General features: G+C 45.3%; 1 protein-coding gene across 2 annotated transcripts in view; it reads left to right on the top strand.

Moving 5' to 3' along the window:
- LOC122386373 (kelch-like protein 18) overlaps positions 1-24,362 on the top strand; it is a 34,174-nt gene that overhangs the window by 882 nt on the left and 8,930 nt on the right. The window contains exons 2-3 of one of the 2 annotated variants that reach the window (XM_043375529.1): positions 3,160-3,387; positions 4,303-4,433. In XM_043375529.1, coding sequence (XP_043231464.1) covers positions 3,274-3,387; positions 4,303-4,433 — 245 coding nt within the window. In that variant the 5' untranslated portion in view covers positions 3,160-3,273. Of the gene's footprint in view, positions 1-3,159; positions 3,388-4,302; positions 4,434-23,758; positions 24,053-24,362 lie in introns of those variants that run through there. The other variant, XM_043375530.1, reaches the window with a different exon arrangement.

Genomic DNA, 24,362 nt, shown 5'->3' with positions numbered 1-24,362 from the left:
CGGGAATTCAAATTGGGTATTGGTAAGGTAGACATAGCACAAGCTGCCCTATGCACGAGTGTTGTGAATTTAATTGTGACTCGCTATTAGATCTGCGTCGTTTTGTTGTGTTGCATTTAATTGATGTCACGGATGTGCGAATTGGAGTTGAGTGTTTTTGCCGCGTTGGGAGGTGCGGTCGTGGTGAGCCACGTGACCTTTGTCAAGGCTGGTATTTTGCGCCTTATTGTTGTTGTCGGCTAGTTTTCGGGTGATTCTGAAGTCTGAAGTTCTTGATCGGACGTTTTGTTCTTTTTTTGGCTGAAATGGATGCTTGAAGTATTCTCTTTTCAACATGGGTTTCAATACAGAGTGTGATTTAATTCGTTACAACGAGAATGGGTCTTTCTAACCAAACCTTACCTAACCTGACCTACAACCTACAGCCTTAAACCTAAAATTTACAACCTACGACCTAGTCCTACGGTATGGCATATCACGACAGCTTGTGCTACGTCTGCTACCATGACCCAACTTTGTTCCAATTCATACCAACTTGGGATGACAGTCACTGCAGATGTGTGCTGACCATGCAGGTCTTTGTTACAATTGCAATTCTATTGTGTTACAGGTTCGGAGTGCACTCCTAGCTTGCTTGCGTGCTCCAGCTTACCCTCACCCCTGTGGCCTGGAGGGAAACAGGAGAATGGACTCTGTTGCCAAGGAAAGGAGTAACCTCATCCAAGTACAAGTCTTTATTGACATACAGTAAGCCACCAAGCTGCCAACAGCAACAAGTGCCTGCACCATCCAGGCCTGGCCAGCCAGTTGGTTCTGACTGCTGACAGGTGGCAGACTCCCACTTGCGGCAACCAATCAGCGACTGTGAATGTCCACCAGCTATCAGCCATCAGCCAGCAACTGGACCGGCTCTACCCAGTAGCGCTGCAGTCAGGCTGGCGCCCTCTCGGCTAGCCGGGTGCAATCAGTGTGTTGACCATCACTGCAGAGCTGCATTCTGCCCCGTCTGTTGGGAGGAGGACACCCCGTAGCATATTCTCCTGCGCTGCTCGTTCCTGATGGGCACTCGGCATTGCCTGCTGGAATCCATCAACCCCAGCATGGAGGAAGTGCCGAGCAGCGACGTTGCGGCCCTGGGGGCCGCCCACAAGTCCCTCCAGACCTGTTTCCAGTCACCGTGGCCGAACTGGACTTCATAAACCAGCTAGGGGTCAGGGGAGCCACTGGAGACTCTGGCCCTAAGCTCGGTGCATCCGGCCCGCATGCAGGAATACCTTCTGCCTGACTGAGACACTACGAGTCGTCCCTCCCTCAGCTCGGTGATGAGGAACTTCAGGGGACTGTCCTGTCGGGAGTGTGAGGCGTTCTTCTGTGTGGTCCGTCATAAGCAGCTACGGCTCACTCCACAGGTCGTTCCTCGCCGGCTGTCAGATGACATCTTGCGCCAGCGGCCGACCGTGGCGACACACGGTGTTTCACGGCACTGTGCTGCAGCGCGCTGCGCGCAGCGGTGTATTGGGTCTCCATGGAAACATCAACAAACTCGCACATTCGCAACGCTGGAACGTCGAGACGAATTCCTCTCAAACGCCACACCAATGCAGCAGTGCATGGCAGCGCAGCGCCCTGCAGCTCGGGGCCGTGAACCGCCGCCTTGACAAAGTGTCTGCAACCCGCGACCTCGAGTCTCGAGACCGGCTCGCCATCTGGCGAGGTGTGCCGAGCGCCACCTGGAGCAACTGCCAGCGCGCCACGGCGGCGAAGCCGAGTTCCGCCGCTGGACCGCCCGCGCAATGGCCAGCACAGACAAGAGACAACCGAATCACAACACCTACAATTACGTTATTATTATGGTATTGTTACAATCAACCCTGCTCTTTCGAGCGTGGATGCACGCTGAAATTGTCGCATAATTCCATGCAGCTTCCACCTTTCTGCAATACAACGCTTGAATACAAAGTAGTCTTGCAATAGGTTTAGAACTTATGTGCAGATTGTCGATGCTGGTTGACTTGATGATTGGAATTGTGTTTATCTGTTTCATCTGTTTTGACTTAAATACATGGCCATGGACTATGGCCTACCTTGGGAAGTGTCTCTGATTTCAACAAAAAATTTTCATCAGGGTACGCTGCAGGGTACATAGTACATATGTAGTGAAAATTTTGAGCATGTATGGGTGCGCATGTAGAGATGTAGACTGCGAATGAGACGGACTACGACGGTTTTTGAACTAATTAAATCTGATTGACAACATAATGTAGGACTAAAAACTGACTGTCAGAAGAATATTCACAGAATATTCACTTCACCCGGCACAACGAAAAGGGAAAGTCAGGGAACAGAGGCAGGGTACAACATCTCGAAGATCAAATTGCAGGTGCCGATTGGTTATGACTTATGGATCATCGCAGCTCAAGGTACTGCCTTGTACTGCTTTATTTAACTGAAATTGCTTCCACCTTGTATTGAAAGAAGTCATTATTGAATATTTTAGAAAGGTTCTTGAAAATTTATAAATACTTTGAATTAATATTTCTGCAGAATTATACACCCGTATCATTATTTACATGTCAATATTTGTATATTATCTATCTTATAAGAAAATAGTGGCCTCAAGTTTCTAGGAAATATCTGATTTTGCTCTCTGAGCCACTGCAGAACCCTAAAAAGTTAGGAGCCGTCTTCATTATTTAATGTATAAAACCAAATAAATTATCACTGCTCAAAAGTGGAAGAAATGACAAATGAAAAAGTTTTCCTACAGCGTTGCAATCCAGATTCTGAGATAGTGATGGGCATACTAGAAAGCAAGTAAAAGGTATTGTAAAAGTACTCCACAAGGTAAAAGTAAGGAACAAGAATATCCTTATTCTGTTTCATAATTTGGTAACAAACATTTTTAATGTGTTTTAAATACCCGAACAAATCGATTCCAGAATCAGTCTTGATGATATAATATGGTTTTTGTATGCTGTTGGTGGTACTTGAATGACCAAAGTCAGTACATGTCCATCACCTTTCGATATTTCCGTGGTGCTCTCCCCCATTTCATAGCTGCTCACGGTGTTTTCTGCTGACGTCATATGGTGCTGCTTCACTAGCGCCACCATACGGCGTCAGCTGGCGAATTATCCAGTTAATACCAGAGCCCGGCAGGGCTTCGTTCTATGAATTGGCAAAGTTTCAACGGTTTCAACTAGCTAGGCATCGTTTTCATTTCTATAAACATTGTCAAACACTATCGCCCTGGTATTATTTGCTTGACAAGTAATGGCGGGATGCAGGGACCATACGATATTCACTCAGGAAGATCTTTTTGAAAAAGGCTTTCCTGTCATGCAAGAGATACGACGGGAAGGAAAACTCTGTGATGTTACTCTCAAGGTGAGTTATTATGAAGGTTGGATTTATCAATACACTGAATGGTTAAGCTAAGCAAGCTTAACTATCATATGAACACCTGCGGACCATGATCCATAAAGTTGGTACCTACCTAGGTATTAACCTACCTATTGAGTGCATTGGGTGTGCATGCTTTGACTTTTTTAGAAATGTTTTACAATAAAAAATCTGATCAGAGCTTTCTTATAGGTTGTAGGGGAATGTAAAGTGCATTTTTCATGTTTTTTTTATTTCTTTCTATGCATAGAAACGAAACGCATTGGGCATTGGCAACAGTAATGCTGACGTCACCTGCGAGTCTCCGTCAAGGGTTGTCCTATAACATAGGGTGATATGTCTGGTAAAATATTGCCTGAATTGAGAAATATGTTACATGGTCTTGAGTCATGATTCTGATTGTAGGTAGGTAGGTGCCAATGGGCGACGGTGAAAACAGAGCGCCTGGGGCGATTTGATCAAGGCTCTTGAAATTCTTTCACCTAAACCAGGTGACATCCAGTATGTAGAAGGCATTGAGAGGGGGAAGTTCTTAATAGTCACGTGACTCAATATGCCCTCTGTGCTCCGGCGCCCTGTTCTCACGGGCGTCCGCACCAATGACCACTGAAGTTTTGGCAACATAAAGTCACAAATCACACGTGGATGTCAGCTGTGCAGTGTTTGCGGCTGGGTAGTAGGTGGTAAATGTGAAGATAAAGTCAGAGTAGATAAAACATATAATCCACTCTTACTTTACCAGTATCTAGTAACCTACTAACCATCAACCTATAATTAACCTTCAACCTACTATCCTACTACCTAGGTACCAACCTACAACATACAAAACCTACATACCACTCAGCTTTCATCTTCACATATACTGACAGCTGTTTCCTGTGATTGTGTTGTTTATTTCAGGTGGATGGCCAGTCTTTCACTGCTCACAAGCTTGTTCTTGCTGCCAACATTCCATACTTCAATGCCATGTTCCTTCATGATATGGTTGAAAGCAGGTTATCAGAGATTGAAATGAGGGAGATTGATCCAAGGTAAGGATGCAGATAGGGCAATGGGCAATGCCTGAATGACTGTACCTACCTACTCTTAATGTACCTATTTGATTAGTAGGCACAGTTCACAGGCTTTGCTGTTTACTGATAGGCATCATTGATATAGCTTTGGTAATATTTTTGACATCTTTCCAGAGTGTGTGTTTTGAAACCAACACTATAATTGAGCATCATAAGACCTTATAACCTGTGCCCTGGTTGGGGGTGGGGGCAATTTGTTTTTACCCCACTCCAGTTCTTTTTGCATATGGGCAATTCCACCACAAATCACCTAATTTTTTCCCAATTGTTCACCATGACCTCTCCGATTTTGCTCAAATTTGGCATGTAAGTTGACCTATGGGCACTTCTTCGTCCCAGTAAATTTTTAGTCTCTAGGTCACAGGGGTCATGAGATATGGGTCATGCAAATTTTTAGGTTTTCCGGAACATTGAAATATAAAGTATTTTTTATCTCTGCAACGGTTCACCGGATCAAAAAAAGTTATATATGAAATAAGAAGCGCAAAGGCTGGTGCGTCTAGCAAAAATGTGAACGAAATCCCAGGGTCATTTTTTGACCCTTTGACCTCGTGACCTTTTCTTGACCCCGTGACCTTTCAAATTTGTCCTATTTTAAAAATTCTGATTTTTTCTATCAGAGATGTCTTATCCATGCTCTTAATAGTGGTATGTGATTTGGTTGGTATATCGGACCCGTTGACCTCAAACTGAGGTCAACAATGTGGTCATGACCTGACATGAAAATGACATCTGCCGAGAACGTCGAGAATCATAGGCAATATGGGTGTCATATGAAAGCTTACTTCACGGAGAATACATTGGTGGTGTTTTTGAGTAGGTATGGGCCGGGTCAAGGTCACATTAGGTCAGTGACCTAACACAGCATTGTGTTCTTTGAAGGTGGCGTATTTTATTTGTTTGGTAAGCCCAGTGATCAGGACACAATAAAAAGGAAACAAAACGTCATAAAACACCGTCTGTCTTTATTCAAAAAGCACAGATAAAATGCATTCACCCATATACACACACTCGCACAAACACACACACACATACATACACCTTGTTCGAGGAAGATCTTTCAAACAAACCTCAGTAACACACGCGGTGTGAAGAACGAGTCTCATTTTGTTTTTTGTTTTTTGTTTTGTTGGGTTAGGCCCTTTCGGTCGACAAGACCATTGCAGAGCCGGAAGGATGATAGGAATTAGGGGGAGACATTGGTCTGGGCAGGCACCCTAGTGAGTCGCCGGGGCTGAGCCCGTCCAGAGGACAGGCCACCCAGCCCCAAGGCACTCACTGCACCCGGCTACGGGGTGCGCTCCCTCAGGAGCAGCGGTGCCGCTCCAAGGGAGCAGCCCGCATGAGATAAAGTTGCCTGTCCAGCCCGGAGGGGGGTTGCGGCGTGGAGGAGAAGGATTTCAGTTTCCTGAGGATAGAAGCATGGAACGTTTAAAGAAGCATGGAAAGTTTTAAAGATAATTATCTTTAAAACTAATGTGCCGATCATTGCAAAACTTTCCATTGCCCTCTTGTACATCATTTTTACACCTTGTCACCAAGCATTTTTCCAGAGCCTATGATATGTTTGCCACAAATGACATCAGAGTGAGGTTGTGTTCAGGCATTTTTGACAAAAAATTGTTTGGCAGGAAAAGCTTCCATGCCTACTATTTAAAGATGGAGAAAAATGTTCAGTAGGTAGGTACCAAAAAGCTGGAAAATGAACTGGGCTACAAAACTGGTACCTCAGATTTTTAAAACTTATTTTGACCCTATTATTTAAAAGAAAAATTGATTTTTTGAAATAATACCCTAAAAATAACAAGATTTAAAAAACTGGAATTTATCCTATAGAACTATTTGTCTGATATCGACATGCAAAATTTCAGCTTCATAACTTCATAACTAAATTTTTAGCTGTTGTAAAACACGTAGAATGAAACTATAGTCTGTTTTTCGTATCTTCTACCTTCACTCAAAGACGGTAAACTCTCTAATCACGTGCTCCAGCGACCAGCGAACATCTAATTAAATCAACACCGCTGCAAAGTCAATTTTTATCACGAACGCAAGATCGAACGTCTGTCCCCTTGGCCTATCTCGTTAATCAAAATGCAATGTTCTTTGTCAGGTGAAATGCATTTGCATAAAACGTGTCATCATATTTTCATTCAGGCAAAATTATCCCTTTCTAATTTCATTATGTTTTCAAACAACAGAAGGGCAATGGCCTTGGTCTCAGACAAGACAAAATGATCATAACGTTTTCTTTCAACGTTTAAAAGCAAAAGAAATGTGGGTTAGGTGACTGAAATAAGGCGGTAAAGAAGGAGCACAACCAATGAATATCGCCAGAATAACGAACTTCCTTCCTTGGATACCAGAAAGAAAAGTGTTGGAGGCGCGGAGAGACACCGACGGTGGTGGCACAGTTCAACTCCGCCATGCTTTCAGCGCAATATAATACGAAAAATGCATACGTGGGTGTTATTATTACCTGCTTGTTGTTGTTATTACCTGCATTTGTGTATCATAATATAAGCCCTAAGGCGTTGGTGATTGCCAGTGGTCAAAAAGTCATGTCAGATGATAAAGATCACCAGCAGCTTTCGACAATACCCCTAATAGCTGCTAGAACAAAAAATGTTTCGACGGCGCTGGACGGCGCTGTAATTCAATCGGTTGACAAGATTTGGCCAGATTTGTCCAAACATGTTGAGCTCGGGAGTTTTTTAAATTTATGACCTTCAGTGGCCATCACTATTAACCTCAACAAAATGCGGTATATACTATATACGTATTACGTATACTGCTGAAAGTAATTGTTGAGAGAGCTATCGATTCTTTCCCGCGTCTTCGCATCTTTCTTACTTTTCGGGATGATCGCGTGAGGCAGATAGGAAAACTAAGATGAAGCAAATCTGCCTGGGGACCCCCAAGCGGGCGTGGGCTAAGACAATTTTGTTATTCGTCGGTGTAAAAGTTATCGCAACATAAATAAAGCAAAACATAAATAAAGCATTTGAAAAAAAATATGGCAGAACATAAAACACATTTAACTTCTTTTACCCAATGAAAAGGAAGTGCAAGCTTTAAACTTTTCTTTAAATATTCTTAGCAAGAGCGCTTCGTACAATGCAAGTACCTATGAACAGCAAAACGTCCTTGTGTATAGGTCGGTAGTCAGTACCAATAAACCGTGGTAACGAATAACGATAATACAAGCGATACTCTAGCTTAAAGGGACTATCCCACCTTCTAAAATGTTGTTAAAACCAGTTAAATTGTGCCCGACTTTATAGATTGGATGACCAGGAACACGGTTCTGGCATTTATTTTTCATTAAACATCTTAGGCTTCCCATATTCCAAACACAAACTTTCAAATATGTGACGTCACAGCCCAAAATTACCTCCTTCCCCAGGCCACATTACTGTCATAAAGCTGATTCTTTTTACTCTGTAGGCACCACAACAAAGTTCAGACCAAGTTTTAAGCGATTTTTCAACGAACAAACCCATTTAAATCAGAATGACTAAACGAGGTGACGTCACACTAACGGTCGCTCCATGTTGAAGATAGGCCCTTGTACAAGGCCCATTTTCAAATGAAGGGAACGAATTTCTTCAACACCAAGAGGCCGCGGGGGTTGCAACCTAGATAGATAGTGGTTTCTGAACCTCGCCGCAAACTTGGCTATCTCAACTCAAACCCCATGTTAAAGGTGGGATAGTCCCTTTAAAGGTTTCTTTTCCGATTTTATCTGCGCAGCGAAGGCGAACTCCAACACGAGCAACAAACTCTTGCAATGAGTGGTGGACCATGCGGTCAAGATTTGAAAACTATACCCTAAAAACGTGCTGGAGACGCAAAACATCTTTGAGTGAAGGTAGAAGATACGAAAAACAGACTATAACACCAGTATAACGCCTTTTGGGGCGACTAACGGAGCGAGCGAGAGGGTGGGCCTTGCACGTGCGAAATTGCGAGGGGGTACCTCCAACTGACTTGTGCACGGCACCCTACTAACCGGTCCCTAACTGTGTGCCAAATTTGAGCGCAATCGGTCGAGCCGTTCTCGAGATCTGGAAACGACCCCTGCACGTGCGCACGTGCAGCAGCACCCCAACTCTGGCACATGGATATGCAGTGCCTAGTGGGTGCCTACCTACATGCCAACTTTCAGCGCAGTCGGCCAAGTAGTTACCGGGATATTGCAACAATTATAAAACTGACACCTCTTCGTTTTGCACATGGCACGTGCATAAGGGGTCACCCACATGCATCAGGAATAGTCAAGTACTTGGTAGAAGGAATGAAGCTACCCTACAAAAATTACCGCATGTAAATCGGTCGAGCTGAGATATAAGCCTCGCAAAAGCGTCCGCACGGCCGGCCGGCCGCTCATACTCAGGAATTTCCGTTAATCTAAGGAAAGACTCCGCTCGCTCCGTAACTAAGACCACCATTAGATTCCCTGTGATGAGCTGCATCGAAACGATACCAATTTTATGCAAAGTTACAGCTTTGAAATTTGTTCTTTTTTACCTGACGGCTGACCTTGACCTGACCTCCACCAGAACCTAGGTAACCTATGTAAACCGTCCCCAATGGTCGTCTAACCAGCACCTGCACCATTGAATTGGAAATGTAATTTTGGCTAAAAGACATGTATCACACGGCCCTAGTATAGTTTGGTCCATATTTTGACCGTTAGTGACCTGAACTGTGACCTGACCTGGGCGCTGTTCGGTCGCAGTTTTTTATCAGCAGGCTGCGAGCATGCTGCTGTTTCTCGGCTCCTCATTGGTCGAATTCACGTGGTCTATTCATTCGACCAATGAGAGGCCAAGAAGCGCCAGCAATAACTTATATGGGAAAACCGACAGCGTGCTGATGAAAAAAACAGCGACCGAACACTGCTCTGGTAGCAGTGACCTCTTTAAGCAACATATGTATTAGGCAACCGACGCTCTATCGATGATTTTCGATATCATGCCTTTTACTCGCTGTTATAATGCATCTCCTCAAAGGCCTGTACCTACATGGTGAAAAAGGCGACCTTTGACCTGTCTTGTGACGTCATCGGTGACCCCGAGATCAATGAAATTAATTTTGCTTCGACAGTTTTTACAGGTGGACAGTTTTTACAAGGGGAATAATATGTGGGTTTGTTCCCGTCGCTCCTCTAACCTCCTCCAAGCTCCTCTAACCTCCTCCCGTTTCAAAAAATCGTTCCCGTCGCTCCTCCAAGCTCCTCCAAGCTCATCTTGATTTCACATCTCACCACCACTATTTGCCTCTCCCTCATCCCAAACGAAAGTTGGTTTTTTGGAGGAGGCTCTTGCGTAGACATATTTGGCGCACGTAATACAAATGTGAATTGTTTATAAATGAGATTTGAGGGAAGTGGAAATGATTTTAGTGATTGATGACGATTGGATATCTTTAAATAGTAATGTTTGATATTAATCTAAGGTTATTTTATTAGAAAGCGATTATTATCTCTTGATTTATGTTTGCGCGCCATAAATCGCCGACCGTTACAGCCCGCGAACAGCTGATTTCCTCGCGAAAATGTTCCCGTGGCTCCTCTGAAACGGACAACACTATTCGACCGCCACCCTTGCAGCCATTCTATAACTCAGGAACTACTGGACCGATCGGAACGAACGAAACACCATTCGAATCAGGAGGTACGATTTTATCAGCCGTTTCGAAGCTCGTGACCCCAGGTGACCTCGGTGACCTCAAGAGGTCAACTCGGCATTGACGCCTATTGCAGCCATTCTATAACTCAGGAACTACTGGGCCGATCGTGACGAAAACACCACCAGTCGAATCAGCGTATGCGATTTCATCAGCCGTTTCGAATATGGTGACCTCAGGTGACCTCGGTGACCTCAAAAGGTCAACTTTACGTTTTCGCCTATTGCAGCCATTCTATAACTCAGGAACTACTGGGCCGATCGTGACGAAAACACCACCAGTCGATTCAGCGTATGCGATTTCATCAGCCGTTTCGAATATGGTGACCTCAGGTGACCTTGGGAGGTCACATGACCAATGTGGCCTATGGCAGCCATTCTATAACTCAGGAACTACTGGGCCGATCGTGACGAAAACACCACCAGTCGATTCAGCGTATGCGATTTCATCAGCCGTTTCGAATATGGTGACCTCAGGTGACCTCGGTGACCTTGGGAGATCACATGACCGATGTGGCCTATGGCAGCCATTCTATAACACAAGAACTACTGGGCCGATCGCGACGAAAACACCACCAGTCGATTCAGCGTATGCGATTTCATCAGCCGTTTCGAATAATGTGACCTCAGGTGACCTCGGTGACCTTGGGAGGTCACATGACCGATGTGGCTTATGGCAGCCATTCTATAACTCAGGAACTACTGGGCCGATCGCGACGAAAACACCACCAGTCGATTCAGCGTATGCGATTTTATCAGCCGTTTCGAATATGGTGACCTCAGGTGACCTCGGTGACCTTGGGAGGTCACATGACCATTGTGGCCTATGGCAGCCATTCTATAACTCAGGAACTACCGGGCCGATCGTGACGAAAATACCACCAGTCGATTCAGCGTATGCGATTTCATCAGCCATTTCGAATATGGTGACCTCAGGTAGAGCACTTCATGGGCCGAATAAATCCGTTATCCACGGATAAATCCGCGGACCGGATAGGATTGGATTCTAAATTTGTTAAAAAAGAACGGATATGGGCGGGCCGGATTTGGGAATTGAAGGTTGAACCCGGACATAGGCGGCGGAACGGGGGGGCACCGGGGCACCGTGCCCCCCTTGAATTCTGCAAGGGGGGCACCAATAGCAAGGTGCCCCCCCTTAAATTTGATGTATTAGTACCAGGGGCGGATTCGGGAGAACTCCAAGGGGAGGGTCATGAATCGAAGTGGTGCCCCTACCTATACCCAAAATTAAAAGCTCAACGGATTTCGGCCACTTAATTTTGGTGGTGCCCTATTTTCAGTTTTTTTTATTTTCTTTATTTTTGGTTAGTCGTGTGATGACTGGTGCCCCTGCTAGGCCGCTGGTGCCCCTAGAAAGACTGTGGTACCTACCTATCCTGCCCCCTGACAAGCCTACGGTGGGCCCTGCACATGACTTAGGTGCCCATGGGCCCTGACAGGCACGTGGTGCCCCTGACAGGCCTGTGGTGTCCTTGCTAGGCCTGTGGTGTCCCTGGGCCTTGGCAGGTCTGTGGTGCCTCTGGCGAGCCTGTGGTGCCTGTTAGAACGCATGTGCCCTTGACAGGTTTGTGGTGCCCCTGACAATCCTAAAGTGCCAACGACAGGCTTGTGGTGCCCTTGCCAGGCCCATGGTGCCCTTGCGAGGCCGGTGGTTCCCCTGCGAAGCCGATAGTACCCCTGGCAGGCCTCTGGTGCCCCTGGCAGGTCTGCGGTGCCCCTGGAAGACCTGTAGTGCTTTTGCTAGGCCGATGGTGCTCCTGACAGGCCTGTGGTGCCACTGACAGGCCCGTGGTGCCCCTGCTAGGCCTGTGGTACCCCTGGCGGGCCTGTGGTGCCCCTGTCGGCTGTCAGCCTGTGGTGCTCCTGGCAGGCATGTGGTGACCCCAGGCCCAAAGTCATGACCCATGTGACCTCCCCCCTGGGATTCGCCACTGATTAGTACTGCGATGGCTTCTTGGTAATTTGATACATGTAGGATTAATGGAATTTATCAAACGAGAATAAGGAAGAGACAAACACATAGTTACTTGAGGATCAGCTTAAAGTTAACCAGTACCACACATAGGTACGGGGATGAACTGCCATTTTCGTTTAGAAAAAAAATAAAAAATCATCGTGTCAGGGCTGTGACGAAAAATAAGTGGCCTAAATCCGATGAGAAAACAGGACTTGGGGGTACCCTAGGTTTGGCTCCTTGAGCTGGTGCCCCCCCTTGTCTCAAATCGTTCCGCCGCCTATGAACCCGGATCAAAACGGATCAAAATTTTAACATTCAACATTGAAGTTAAAAATTAACCTAATGTGTTAAGCGGCAGCAGAGGTTTGATTAAAGTAATAGGCATCTCATGATGGTCTGTGAGATGTATGGCTGTCTGGTCCCTTAGATTGAATTTGTTAGTCCAGTTTTGGGTGAAACCAGTTATTGGTGAAACGGATTATTACGGATATTTTTTGGAAGTTTGGCTGCAATACGGGCCATGGGTGGGCCGGATTCTGATATTCAAAGAAAGGCGGATAATGGGCGGATCTGGATATGACTTGCCGGATATGGGCCGGGCCGGATCCTAAAAAGCCTATCCGTTAAGTGCTCTAACCTCAGGTGACCTCGGTGACCTTGGGAGGTCACATGACCGTTGTGGCCTATGGCAGCCATTCTATATCTCAGGAATTACTGGGCCGATCGTGACGAAAACACCACCAATCGAATCAACGTATGCGATTTCACAGGGACGTAGCCAAGGGGGGGCGGATGGGGCGCCCGCCCCTCCCTTGGGGTTTTCAGGAGGCCCCCCGAAAGGATTCAGACCAACGTGGGCCGAAGGCCCACGTTGGCCTGAATCCTTTCGTCCTGAATCCAACTGGCCAAAATCACGTCGGAGGCGAAAGAAATTCACGCGGGAATCTAAAAAATGACGTCAGAACAATCAGGGCCCTCTGACCAGCCTGACAAGTGACAGCTAGGGCCCTTCTCATCTCCTGTGAATAACCACTAGTGTCTGTGTCTGACCGCTAGGGCCCCTCTGACTCCTCAGTAGAGAGGAGGCCCTCTGTGGGTAGGAGGCCCTGTGTAGAGAGGAGGCCCCCTTAGAGAGGAGACCCCCTGTAGAGAGGAGGCCCTCTGCAAAAAGGAAACCCTCTGTAAAAAAGAGGCCCTCTGTAAAAAGAGGCCCTCTGTAGAGAGCAGGCCTTCTGTAAAGAGGAAACCGTCTGAAATCAGAAGGCCCTTTGAAGAGAGGAGGCCCTCTGTAGAGAGGAGATCGTCTGAAGAGAGGAGGCCCTCTGTAGAGGAGGACTCCCTCAGTAGAAAGGAGGTCCTCTGTAGGTAGGAGGCCCTCTGTAGAGTGAGGGCCCTCTGAAGAGCAAAGGCCCTTTGCAGAGATGAGGTCCTCTGTATAGAGGAGGTCCTGTGTAGAGACGAGACTCTGAAGAGAGGAGGCCCTACATAGATAGGAAGCCCTCTGTAGAGAGGAGGCCCTCTGTAGAGAGGATGCCCTCTGTAAAGGAGGCCCTCTGGAGAGAAAGACACCCTCAGCAGAGAGGAGGCCCTCTGTAGATAAGAGGCAATCTGTAGAGAGGAAGCCCTCTGTAGATAAGAGGCCCTCTGTGGGCAGGAGGCCCCCGGTAGTCAAAGACAGCGTCGTTTATTAAGTACATAGAGTGGAGGCCCACTGTAAGCAAATTACCTTCTGGCTTCTGTTCCCTGCTACTCTCTATAGAGAGTTCTCAGATCTCACTATAGTGAGAACTGAGAACTCAGGAAACTGTACTTACAGAACAGACTCCCAAACCGCGTCGCCGCCCACTGTAGGAAGGGACAGGGGAGGAGGTCCTCTGTAAACAGAAGGCCCTATCCTATGTAGACAAATTATTTGTATAAATGCGCTCAGAGAAATCATGCCGGCTGCCGTCAACGGTTTTGCCGTCAACGGTTTTACCTGCAGTGGCCGCAAAAACTGCCAAAATAGCCGATATTTTCGGAAACCAGTTTTCGGCAATAACCTTCGTCTCAAAATTTGCACGAACTTCCCTTTACCAGCATCTTGTTCCTCTCGTCAAGACGTGTGGAATGAACTATCAATTGACCTTGAAAGGTCAACTTGAAAATTTGGCCTCAGGTCAAGGTCATGACCTAACCGATAAGGGCTAAGTTCCATATCAGTCCATCCATTCCGTATCGTCGAGCCAAACACAACTAAGGTGTATTCATCGCTCTAGCATGCCTCTATCAAAAGTTATTCGCGAAAAAGTCAGATACCATTGGTGACCTGAGATGACCTCAGGGTTATAAAAAGGGGTCACGGGTGCCATTTTCATGTTCAGTGTGTCAAAGATACAAGTAATTCAGTGTTTAAGAGTGTTTATAATGACTTCTGTCTAAAAAGGTGACTTTCAATTTAAGGTCGCAAAATTGACCTGACCTTATGTCATCGATATCAAAATTCCAAGACATAGTTGTTAGTGTACCAAACCGTTCGCCTGGTCATGACGCGCCGATTGGTACCCAGCGTGACCTTCCTAGGTCAGATTTTGAAGTTGACCTATCTATGTAGGTCGTTATAAACCATGCTATTTGTTATGACCTCTGGCGACTTCAATATTGACCTGAACCAAAAAAGTTGTTACAAAAGTTGTAAGTCGTTCAACGAACTATCAAACGCCGTTGCCGTTTGTCGCTACGATTCGTGCTTTTCGAGTTCTGACGGGGGCCAAAAAGGCCCCCGCCCGATTCAGAGTCTTTCAGAGCCCGCCCGGAATACGGTTAAGCGCTTGAACGATATATGATAATACACCAAGTGTTACTCTGATCGTCAACCAGTATCCACCCATTCCTCGCAGATCCTCCCCCTCCTGCTGCGGTCCGGCCGCCGCCGCCGCCGCCGCCGCCGGCGCCCGAGTTTTTTTTTTGCCAGTTACCATGCCACTTCGAGACTTGTGGTATGCGTATGTTTCTTACCGCTGCAGCGGGAAGAATAAAGAAACATACCAGTGCGCTGGCCATATGAAAGCTGAACAAAAGTCTGCATTATGTTGTATGTAGGCATGAGACCCTCTGTAGAAAGGAGGCCCCTTTAGGGAGGAGGCCCTCTGTAGAAAGGAGGCCCCCGGGATTCCTCCGCCCCTCCCTTGGCCAAATCCTAGCTACGTGCCTGCGATTTCATCAGCCGTTTCGAATATGGTGTTTCGAACACCATATTCGAATTGAATTCGAATTCGAATTCAATTCGAATTCGAATAATGATGATAAAGACATAGCTGCTTTCATTATGTTAATTACAAAACTTAATTCATTATTCATTAATCTCAGCTTTATTAAAAACACATCCTCCCAAAATTAAGTCACGTTTCTTTATGCCACCTTATTGCTGTATCATTGATGTCATTTTCTTTTTGCAGATACTCTAGCAACAATTCGAACACCGTTTCGAACAGATGGGGTCTGTTCCCGTCGCTCCTCCAAAAAAATCTCGGATGAGCTTGGATGAACTTGTAGGAGAGCCGTTTCAGAGGAGCCACGGGAACATTTTTGCGAGGAAATCAGCTGTTTGCGGGCTGTAACGGATGGCGATTTATGGCGCGCAAACATAAATTCAGAGCTAATAATCGCTTTCTAATAAAATAACCAAAGATAGATATGGGTCTGTTCCCGTCGCTCCTCCAAAAAAATCTCGGATGAGCTTGGATGAACTTGTAGGAGAGCCGTTTCAGAGGAGCCACGGGAACATTTTTGCGAGGAAATCAGCTGTTTGCGGGCTGTAACGGATGGCGATTTATGGCGCGCAAACATAAATTCAGAGCTAATAATCGCTTTCTAATAAAATAACCAAAGATAGATATCGAGCATTACTATTAAAGGGACTATCCCACCTTTAACATGGGGATTGAGTTGAGATAGCCAAGTTTGCGGCGAGGTTCAGAAACCACTATCTATCTAGGTTGCAACCCCCGCGGCCTCTTGGTGTTGAAGAAATTCGTTCCCTTCATTTGAAAATGGGCCTTGTACAAGGCCCTATCTTCAACATGGAGCGACCGTTAGTGTGACGTCACCTCGTTTAGTCATTCTGATTTAAATGGGTTTGTTCGTTGAAAAATCGCTTAAAACTTGGTCTGAACTTTGTTGTGGTGCCTACAGAGTAAAAAGAATCAGCTTTATGACAGTAATGTGGCCTGGGGAAGGAGGTAATTTTGGGCTGTGACGTCACATATTTGAATGTTTGTGTTTGGAATATGGGAAGCCTAAGATGTTTAATGAAAAATAAATGCCAGAACCGTGTTCCTGGTCATCCAATCTTTAAAGTCGGGCACAATTTAAATGGTTTTAACAACATTTTAGAAGGTGGGATAGTCCCTTTAAAAGATATCCCATCCTCATCGATCACTAAAATCAATTCCACTTCCCTAAAATGTCATTTATAAACAATTCACATTTGTATTACGTGCGCCAAATATGTCTACGCAGAGCCTCCTCTAAAAATCCAACTTTCGGGGTGGGACTAAATGCTTACTTCGAAATCTAAGCTGCGTTGCGGCATTGGCGGTTATGTGCGGCGTGTATGCCGCATGATTAGTAAGCGGCGACCACTAAATTAAAGACTCAAACGCTCCGACCGGTTCTCAATGAATAACACTGCATACCAAAAATGCCAACCGCTCTCGTCATAAGATATTTAGCTTTAAATAACAAGGTTATCTACATCATCATTTTGAACCAAATTAATACTTTCAACTTAACTCACTCATTCCTTCCTTTGTTGTCTCCAAACAGTCTTTCGATTGTCTGGAAATCGTATGCTAAATCCCGTACCTGTATGCGACTGGTGCATATAAAGGCCGATAAAAGAATTTGAATAGGCTCTGGCATGCGATTTCCTGGCTACCCAAAAAAGTCTGTTTCAGTCTTGCTATCAAAACATGACCTCGCCCGCACGGGGGGGGGGTTGATGCAACCCCCCTAAGGTTTTTCGCGAATAACTCGCTTAAAAAGCGGCTGATCGCGACGAAACTTTCAGTACCCTCGCATTTATCAATTTAACACCCATCCTGAAAATTTCATGACCCTGACCCAAATGACCTTTGACCTGTGACCTACTTTTCGAGACCATGTTTGGCCGGAACCGCGATTCAGCGTATGTCGGCTCGCATTAGCAGCGCGTTTGCAGTCTTTTCTGGTTTCAAGCGTTCAAACATGTGATATGATGTTGCCCCCATGCATTAGGGTGGGTGTCAAGGTCACGTGAAGGTCAGGTCAGGTCATTGACTTTTGGTGACCTCGGTTCACTTTTTCGAGTTTGACATGTTTCTAGGTCAGTTTTTTCGAGCTGAATTCGAATTAAGCAACCACATGAACGTTTACAAAGTAGTTTTGGTGCCTTCGTAACATGTTACGAGGCTGTCAGAGGCGGTTGACACCTACTACAAATACCTGGCAGGACCTCTACTGGTTGACCTGACCTGACCTGGCCTAAATGAATGAAGACATCATCTGTGATCAAAACTAGCATGATATTCGTGATCAGCACCCCGAAAAACCCCATAGCAGCCACACTACGACGTTCCAACAGGTCCCAATTTTCCCGCTTTTTGGGTCATTGACCTGACCTGGAAGGTCAACCGATGACCTAGGACCTTAAAATTGGGTATCATCGGCTTTCTCTCGTCACGGGTAACACGCTCGTTTTTTCCGCGAAGCTCTAGCTTGATCAGGAGCGAAACGGCAAGGGGTTATACCTTATACGTTCGCGGCTGAGTATTAATTTGGTTCAAAACAATGATGTAGATAAGTTAGTTATTTAAATCTAAATATCCTATGACGAGAGCGATGGACATTTTTGGTATGCAGTGTTATCCATTGAAAACAGGTCAAAGCTATTGAGTTTTTAATTTAGTGGTCGCCGCTTACTAATCATGCGGCATACACGCCGCACATAACCGCCAATGCCGCAACGCAGCTTAGATTTCGAAGTAAGCATTTAGTCTCACCCCAACTTTCGTTTGGGATGAGGGAGGAGGCAAATAGTGGTGGTGAGATGTGAAATCAAGATGAGCTTGGAGGAGCTTGGAGGAGCGACGGGAACGATTTTTTGAAACGAGAGGAGGTTAGAGGAGCTTGGAGGAGGTTGGAGGAGCGACGGGAACAAACCTGCCGGCCACGCTGCCGGGCGATGCCAGTGCATTTCGCGAGCTGACGTCACACTTGTGGTAGTGTTGGAGCAATGGGCTTATTGATTTCTCCATGGAAACCCAAGTTGACACTTGACACCTGTGCTGGCAGCGCGCTGGCAGCGCCCATGAAACAGGGTCAGGGCTATCGAACGACGCTCGATTTTTTAAAATCCGTCCAGTAGTTCTGGAGGTACGAGGGAAGGGCAAAACTAGCCCCCACTCCACCAGAGGCCTGTTTCACTAACAAATAAAGTGTGCAATTACAAAGAAAAAAACTTGAGTTTAAAATAAATAATTACCAACATTTGAAATTTGGATTTCACGAAACCTTCGGGCATGAATTTTGAGTTTAAAATTTACCAACTTTTTTTACAAGAAAAAAGTTTGTAAGAAACATCGAAATCGCAAACTTTCTGTTTCACGAAGACCAAAAACTTGAAAGAAAACTTTGTACTTACAAACCCGAAATTCCAGTGGCCCTTACGTTTGGAATTTTATTACTTTTTGTGCAATGATGCAAAGCAATCAACTATTTAAAACAAATATGATATGCTGAGTCATTATATGCTCTTTTTCACTTAGCACATTCCCTACGAACCAGCTACGAGCAATAAATAAATATCGTCATGTTTTGTCATTCGCGCGCCATAATTGCATTCAACAGTCTTCTGCTGTCAAATGCTTTACGTGCTATTTTCTTTCAATAATAAGATATTGTGAACTATCATTTATACCATTCAGAAACAGCATAATTATTTTTAATTTATTCCTGCAGTTTCTGACATGAAAACTAGACATAGATTGATAAAAAGAAGCAATATCTGTAACATGTTATAGTTCTTGATGAAAAACAATTTTACTGTTTACAAGTTTATTTACCAACTCTTTTCATCGGAGGTGCCGCTGGTGATGAAGTTTAGTGAAATCCGATTTTACATAGTTTGCAAAAATACTTATGAATTGTAAAGTTCAAACACTTGTAATCGCAAGTTTTTAGTGAAACAGGCCTCAGGTCGCGTTATAATCAGACCCGACCAGGGCGTGGGTTAAAGCTTATTCTTTAGGAGCATAGACCTCTGTGAGGTCTATGCTAGTATGCTACCACATTAACCCGCGCCGGGCCGGTGCTCTGAGACTTCCGCGCCGGGTCGGGAGGCGTATATTCGGATGCAGTATGAGTAGAGCATGGGTCCCGAAAAATTCTTCAGAAACTAGAGAAATTCTCGCGGCCACCGGCATTTAGGCGATCTGCTCGTGCTTTTGTCACTGGAGCGCTTCTTTCACGGAGATTGCGCCGGCCGCCTGCAACGGACGAAAAATACACGGCTTTGCAATTCGGCTGATCGTGGGAAAATACAGCCGGAGGTCTCGGCTCTAGTTATGCAGGTATACCACCGGGAGAGATGTATTTATTGTATAGTATATACCACTGGCTCGATGTATAGCCTGCAAGTTGGCTTTGGTGCAAACATGTCAAACAGGGTATAGGGCGGATCGATGTAAGCAAATCAGACGTTCAATTGACAATTTCCGATTCTTATTCGATAATTACGGCCAATTATATTTTATTTTGGGAAGTGTTATTGGGACCGGAGCAATAAAATCTCATTTTCCCCTGTCTCCTTACCTATCTCCCAAACCCCTTGCTCACGATCATCTTTCCTCTCTTTAGGTATCAGTCTCCTTCCCGTCCTCCCCGAGTCTCTGACAAGTAATATTCTCTCTCTCTCTCTCTCTCTCTCTCTCTCTCTCTCTCTCTCTCTCTCTCTCTCTCTCTCTCTCTCTCTCTCTCTCTCTCTCTCTCTCTCTCTCTCTCTCTCTCTCTCTCTCTCTCTCTCTCTCTCTCTCTCTCTCTCTCTCTCTCTCTCTCTCTCTCTCTCTCTCTCTCTCTCTCTCTCTCTCTCTCTCTCTCTCGTCCGTCTGTCCATCTCTTTGTCCGTCTCTCCGTCCGTTCGCCCGCCCTTCCGTCTCTCAGTCCGTCCGTCCGTCCGTCCCGGCCCTTCCGTCTCTCAGTCCGTCCATCCGTCCGTCCGTTTCTCCATCCGTCCGATCAGTCACTCTCTCCGTCCGTCCGTCATCAGTCTCTTCGTCCGTCCATCCGTCTCTTCGTCCGTCCATCCGTCTCTCCGTCCGTCCGTCCGTCTCTCCGGAGGTGCAACTTTTCCCAAATAGTTCTTGGAACGTCACACAGTATATCGAACCCACATATTACATAGAGGTGCAACTTTTTCAGGTCCCACGTTCACCACGTCCAACGTTCTAACAGGTCCCAATTTTCCTGCCTTTTGGGGTCATTGACCTGACCTGGAAGGTCAACCGATGACCTAGGACCATAAAATTGGGTATCATCGGCTTCCTCTCGTCACGGGCAACACGCTGGTCTTTTCCGCGAAGCTCTAGCTTGATCAGGAGCGAAACGGCAAGGGGTTATACCTTATACGTTCGTGGCTGGAAAAAAACACCTATACGGGCGAGGGTCAAGTTGAAAGTATTAATTTGGTTCAAAACGATGATGTAGATAAGTTAGTTATTTAAATCTAAATATCCTATGACGAGAGCGATGGACATTTTTGGTATGCAGTGTTATCCATTGAAAACAGGTCAAAGCTATTGAGTTTTTAATTTAGTGGTCGCCGCTTACTAATCATGCGGCATACACGCCGCACATAACCGCCAATGCCGCAACGCAGCTTAAATTTCGAAGTAAGCATTTTAGTCTCACCCGCATTCATATGGTACCCGTCGTGTGTGTCCGAGAATTTCTCTAGTTTCTGAGGAATTTTTCGGGACCCATGCTCTGCTCATACTGCATCCGAATATACGCGGTCGGGAGGGGGGTGTCTGAACCCCCCCCCCCCCTTCTAACTCGGCTCCTGGGCCACGCAGTGACACGCGATAAGCGGCAGTCGAAAGAACGTCCAAAATAAGGACGAAAATACTTTGTTTATTTTTGGGTCAAGTCAAAGGTCAGGTCACCAGAGGTCACCAAAGGCATAACCAAAGGTAAAATGTTGGCTATTTCAACATTTTGGAAACTGCCAACAGCTACCTAATTCGGGAACCGATAGAGCTACAGCGCCGCGGAAAAGCGCATTCGATAGCTCTTTTGACGCTCTTTCGCCCACATATCCTCAGATTTGATCTCAAGTTAACGGTTTAGCCTCCAGAGGGCAAAAACTCCAAAAATAGCCGTTTTTACGAAAAGTGTTTATTCAGCGATAACTTTTGACTCAAAAGAGCCACGACATTTCTTTTGCCAGCATCGTGTTCCTCTCGTCGAAACGCTTCGCTTCGAACAAACTATAATTTGACCTTGAAAGGTAAGCTTGAAAATTTGACCTCAGGTCAAGGCTATGACCTGACCGAAAAAGGTCATGTTGCATATCAGTCGATCCACATCGTCGAGCCGAACACATTTAAGGCGTTTTCATCGCTCTAGCATGCCTCTATCAAAAGTTTTAGCGAAACACTGTTAGATACTATTCGTGACCTGAGATGACCTCGGGGACATAACGAAGGGTCACAGGTGCTTATAATGGAGAAGCCGTAAAATTGACCTGACCTTAGGTCACCGATATCAAAATTCCGAGACATACGTGTTATAGATACTGTTACACTCATCAATCGCTGAAAGTTTCAAGGCAATCGTTCAGTCGGTGTAACTATGACGAGCATTCTTTTTTTTTCTGAGGTGAGGTTACTTGGCGTGACCTGGTGACCTGACCTTAGGCGACCTGGGTCTGAAATTTTCATTACATGTGCGGAAAAGATGCACGAACAGGCGCCGCCGTTTTTTAGATATTGCGAAAAACTGCAGGGGGCGGGGGGGGGGGGTGTTCAAACACCCCCGGCCCGGCACGGGTTAATAAAACTTACAATATTGCAGTGTTTTCAGAATCAGCTGTCGTGTTTATTCTGTGATTCATGAGAGGGGCAATAGACAAATTATCCAGTATTTTTGTCTTCGCAGAATAATTTTGTTTGCTTAGAATGTGGTGCAGTTTTATGTTACATAAATGCTTCATCATTTTGTCATTTATGTCTTCATGTTAGAAATCCTAACTTACCAGTGATAACTAAAGAATGGCAACATATTTGTTGTCGCTGTTTACACAAAATGATAATCAGACTTGTGCCAAGGTCCCAAAAAGATCTGAGATCCAGGGTTCGCAGAGTCCAAGGTCTGGGACCTTGATGGATCCTGGACCTTGCATTGTCATTTTTGTCGCGAGACCTTGGAAACCCAGGACCTTAAAACATCCATATGCCGCGAGACCTTGGAATCCCAGGACCTTAAAACATCCATATGCCGCGAGACCTTGGAATCCCAGGACCTCAACATTTGCATATGTCGCGAGACCTTGGAATCCCAGGACCTCAACATTTGCATATGCCGTGAGACCTTGGAATCCCAGGACATCAACATTTCATGTGACATGAGACCTTAGAAACCCAGGACCTCAACATTTCATATGCCATAAAACCATGGAAACCCAGGGGTTAGGACCTCAAAATTTTGGTATGCTGCAAGACCCTGCAGAATGCAGACCTTCAGTACCAGTTTTATTATTTGTCATGGGATCTTAGGAGAACGGTCTGGACCTACACCATCATTTTGTTGAGGGACCTCAAGAATCCTGGAAGCTGGACCATGAGGTTTATGTTGCACATGGGCCACTAAGGACCCTGCACTAGGTTTTGTCTGTAAGCACTTCAATAAATATCTATGGTTGAGCGACCAGCTGCAAGGGGCTAGATAGCTACACGAAGAGAAAACGAACCAGACTGTGTAGACATATATAGAGCAAAATCGTTGCCATGGCTGTGAGGCAGAACTGGAACAAGAGACCTGGTAGCTTTTTACATTATCAATGTTATGGATTATGAAACTGTCAAACAGTGGACAGTGGTGGTTTGGAAAGTTCTTTTCTAATCTCACCTCACATATTTTCTGGGTTGTGATATGCCGGGCTTGAAGCTACTTGGAAGCTACCCACTGACCAAGTAAGTGTCAAACTAATTTGTTTTGCAATTCATCAAATCACCATTGATTGAGCAATGAGCAATATAAGCAATGATTCCATGACAGTTCAACCTTTTCGTTTAGCAGGTTTTCGTCGGACAATTTTTCGTCTGTAGATTTTCGTCCGCAGACTTTCGTCTATGCATTTGTTCGTCTGTGCATTTTTAAGTCCGCGCATTATTTTCCTTAGGACATTTTCCGCCTCGTCCAGACGAAAAAATGCCGGACAGAAAAATACTCAGACGAAAAATGCACCAAATTAATTCGAACAGACGAAAAAATGCAAGACGAAAAAGTCGGACGAAAATCTGCCGACGAATAACCGGCTGACGAAAAAATTGTCAGATGGAATTTTGTTCAGAGCCTTCAATCTAATGTGAATGAACAGTAAGTAAGGTTTGCGCTCGCTGATACTCTAATTCTATTGGCTTAGTCGATCAGTTTTTCTGTGAGCGCTCGCGCAAACAAGACTTAGAACATATTTTACTTTTTATCCTAGGTATTATGTTGGTATTATGTAACTGAATGTGCAGAAAATCGAGAGCATATACCTATCTAATTCAACTTTTCCATTTCTATGAAGCCTGTAGGTTTTATTTTTGGTTTTTTATATTGCCTGAAAGAATACTTGAATGTTTGTCTTCAATAACTGTAAGGTGCTATCCTACATTCCTACTGATAAGGTAAGATTGAATTGAAAGGGATATGACAATACAAATTGCAAGGTACCTATAACCTACCTATATTTTTTATGAATTTGTCAGGTTAAAGAAGGAGAGATTGATATTATGATTCATTTTTAACTTGTGTTGAAGCACCCCCCCACCCCCTACCTATGTTGGTTAACGATAAAACCACCACAGTCCACAGGTTTGCATAGGTTCTGCCCCTTTCAATGTTGCTGGGCATCCGTTGGCAGAATATTTAGAAGTAAGTCTGCTCATCAGAATGTTAGTTTGTTTAAGTTCTTGTTGTGGGACCCTGAACACTTTG

Source organism: Amphibalanus amphitrite, unplaced genomic scaffold (assembly GCF_019059575.1).
Source record: "Amphibalanus amphitrite isolate SeventyFive unplaced genomic scaffold, NRLGWU_Aamphi_draft 000248F_arrow, whole genome shotgun sequence".
In the NCBI taxonomy this organism is placed as follows: domain Eukaryota; kingdom Metazoa; phylum Arthropoda; class Thecostraca; order Balanomorpha; family Balanidae; genus Amphibalanus; species Amphibalanus amphitrite.
This window is presented reverse-complemented; position numbering and strand designations above follow the sequence as displayed.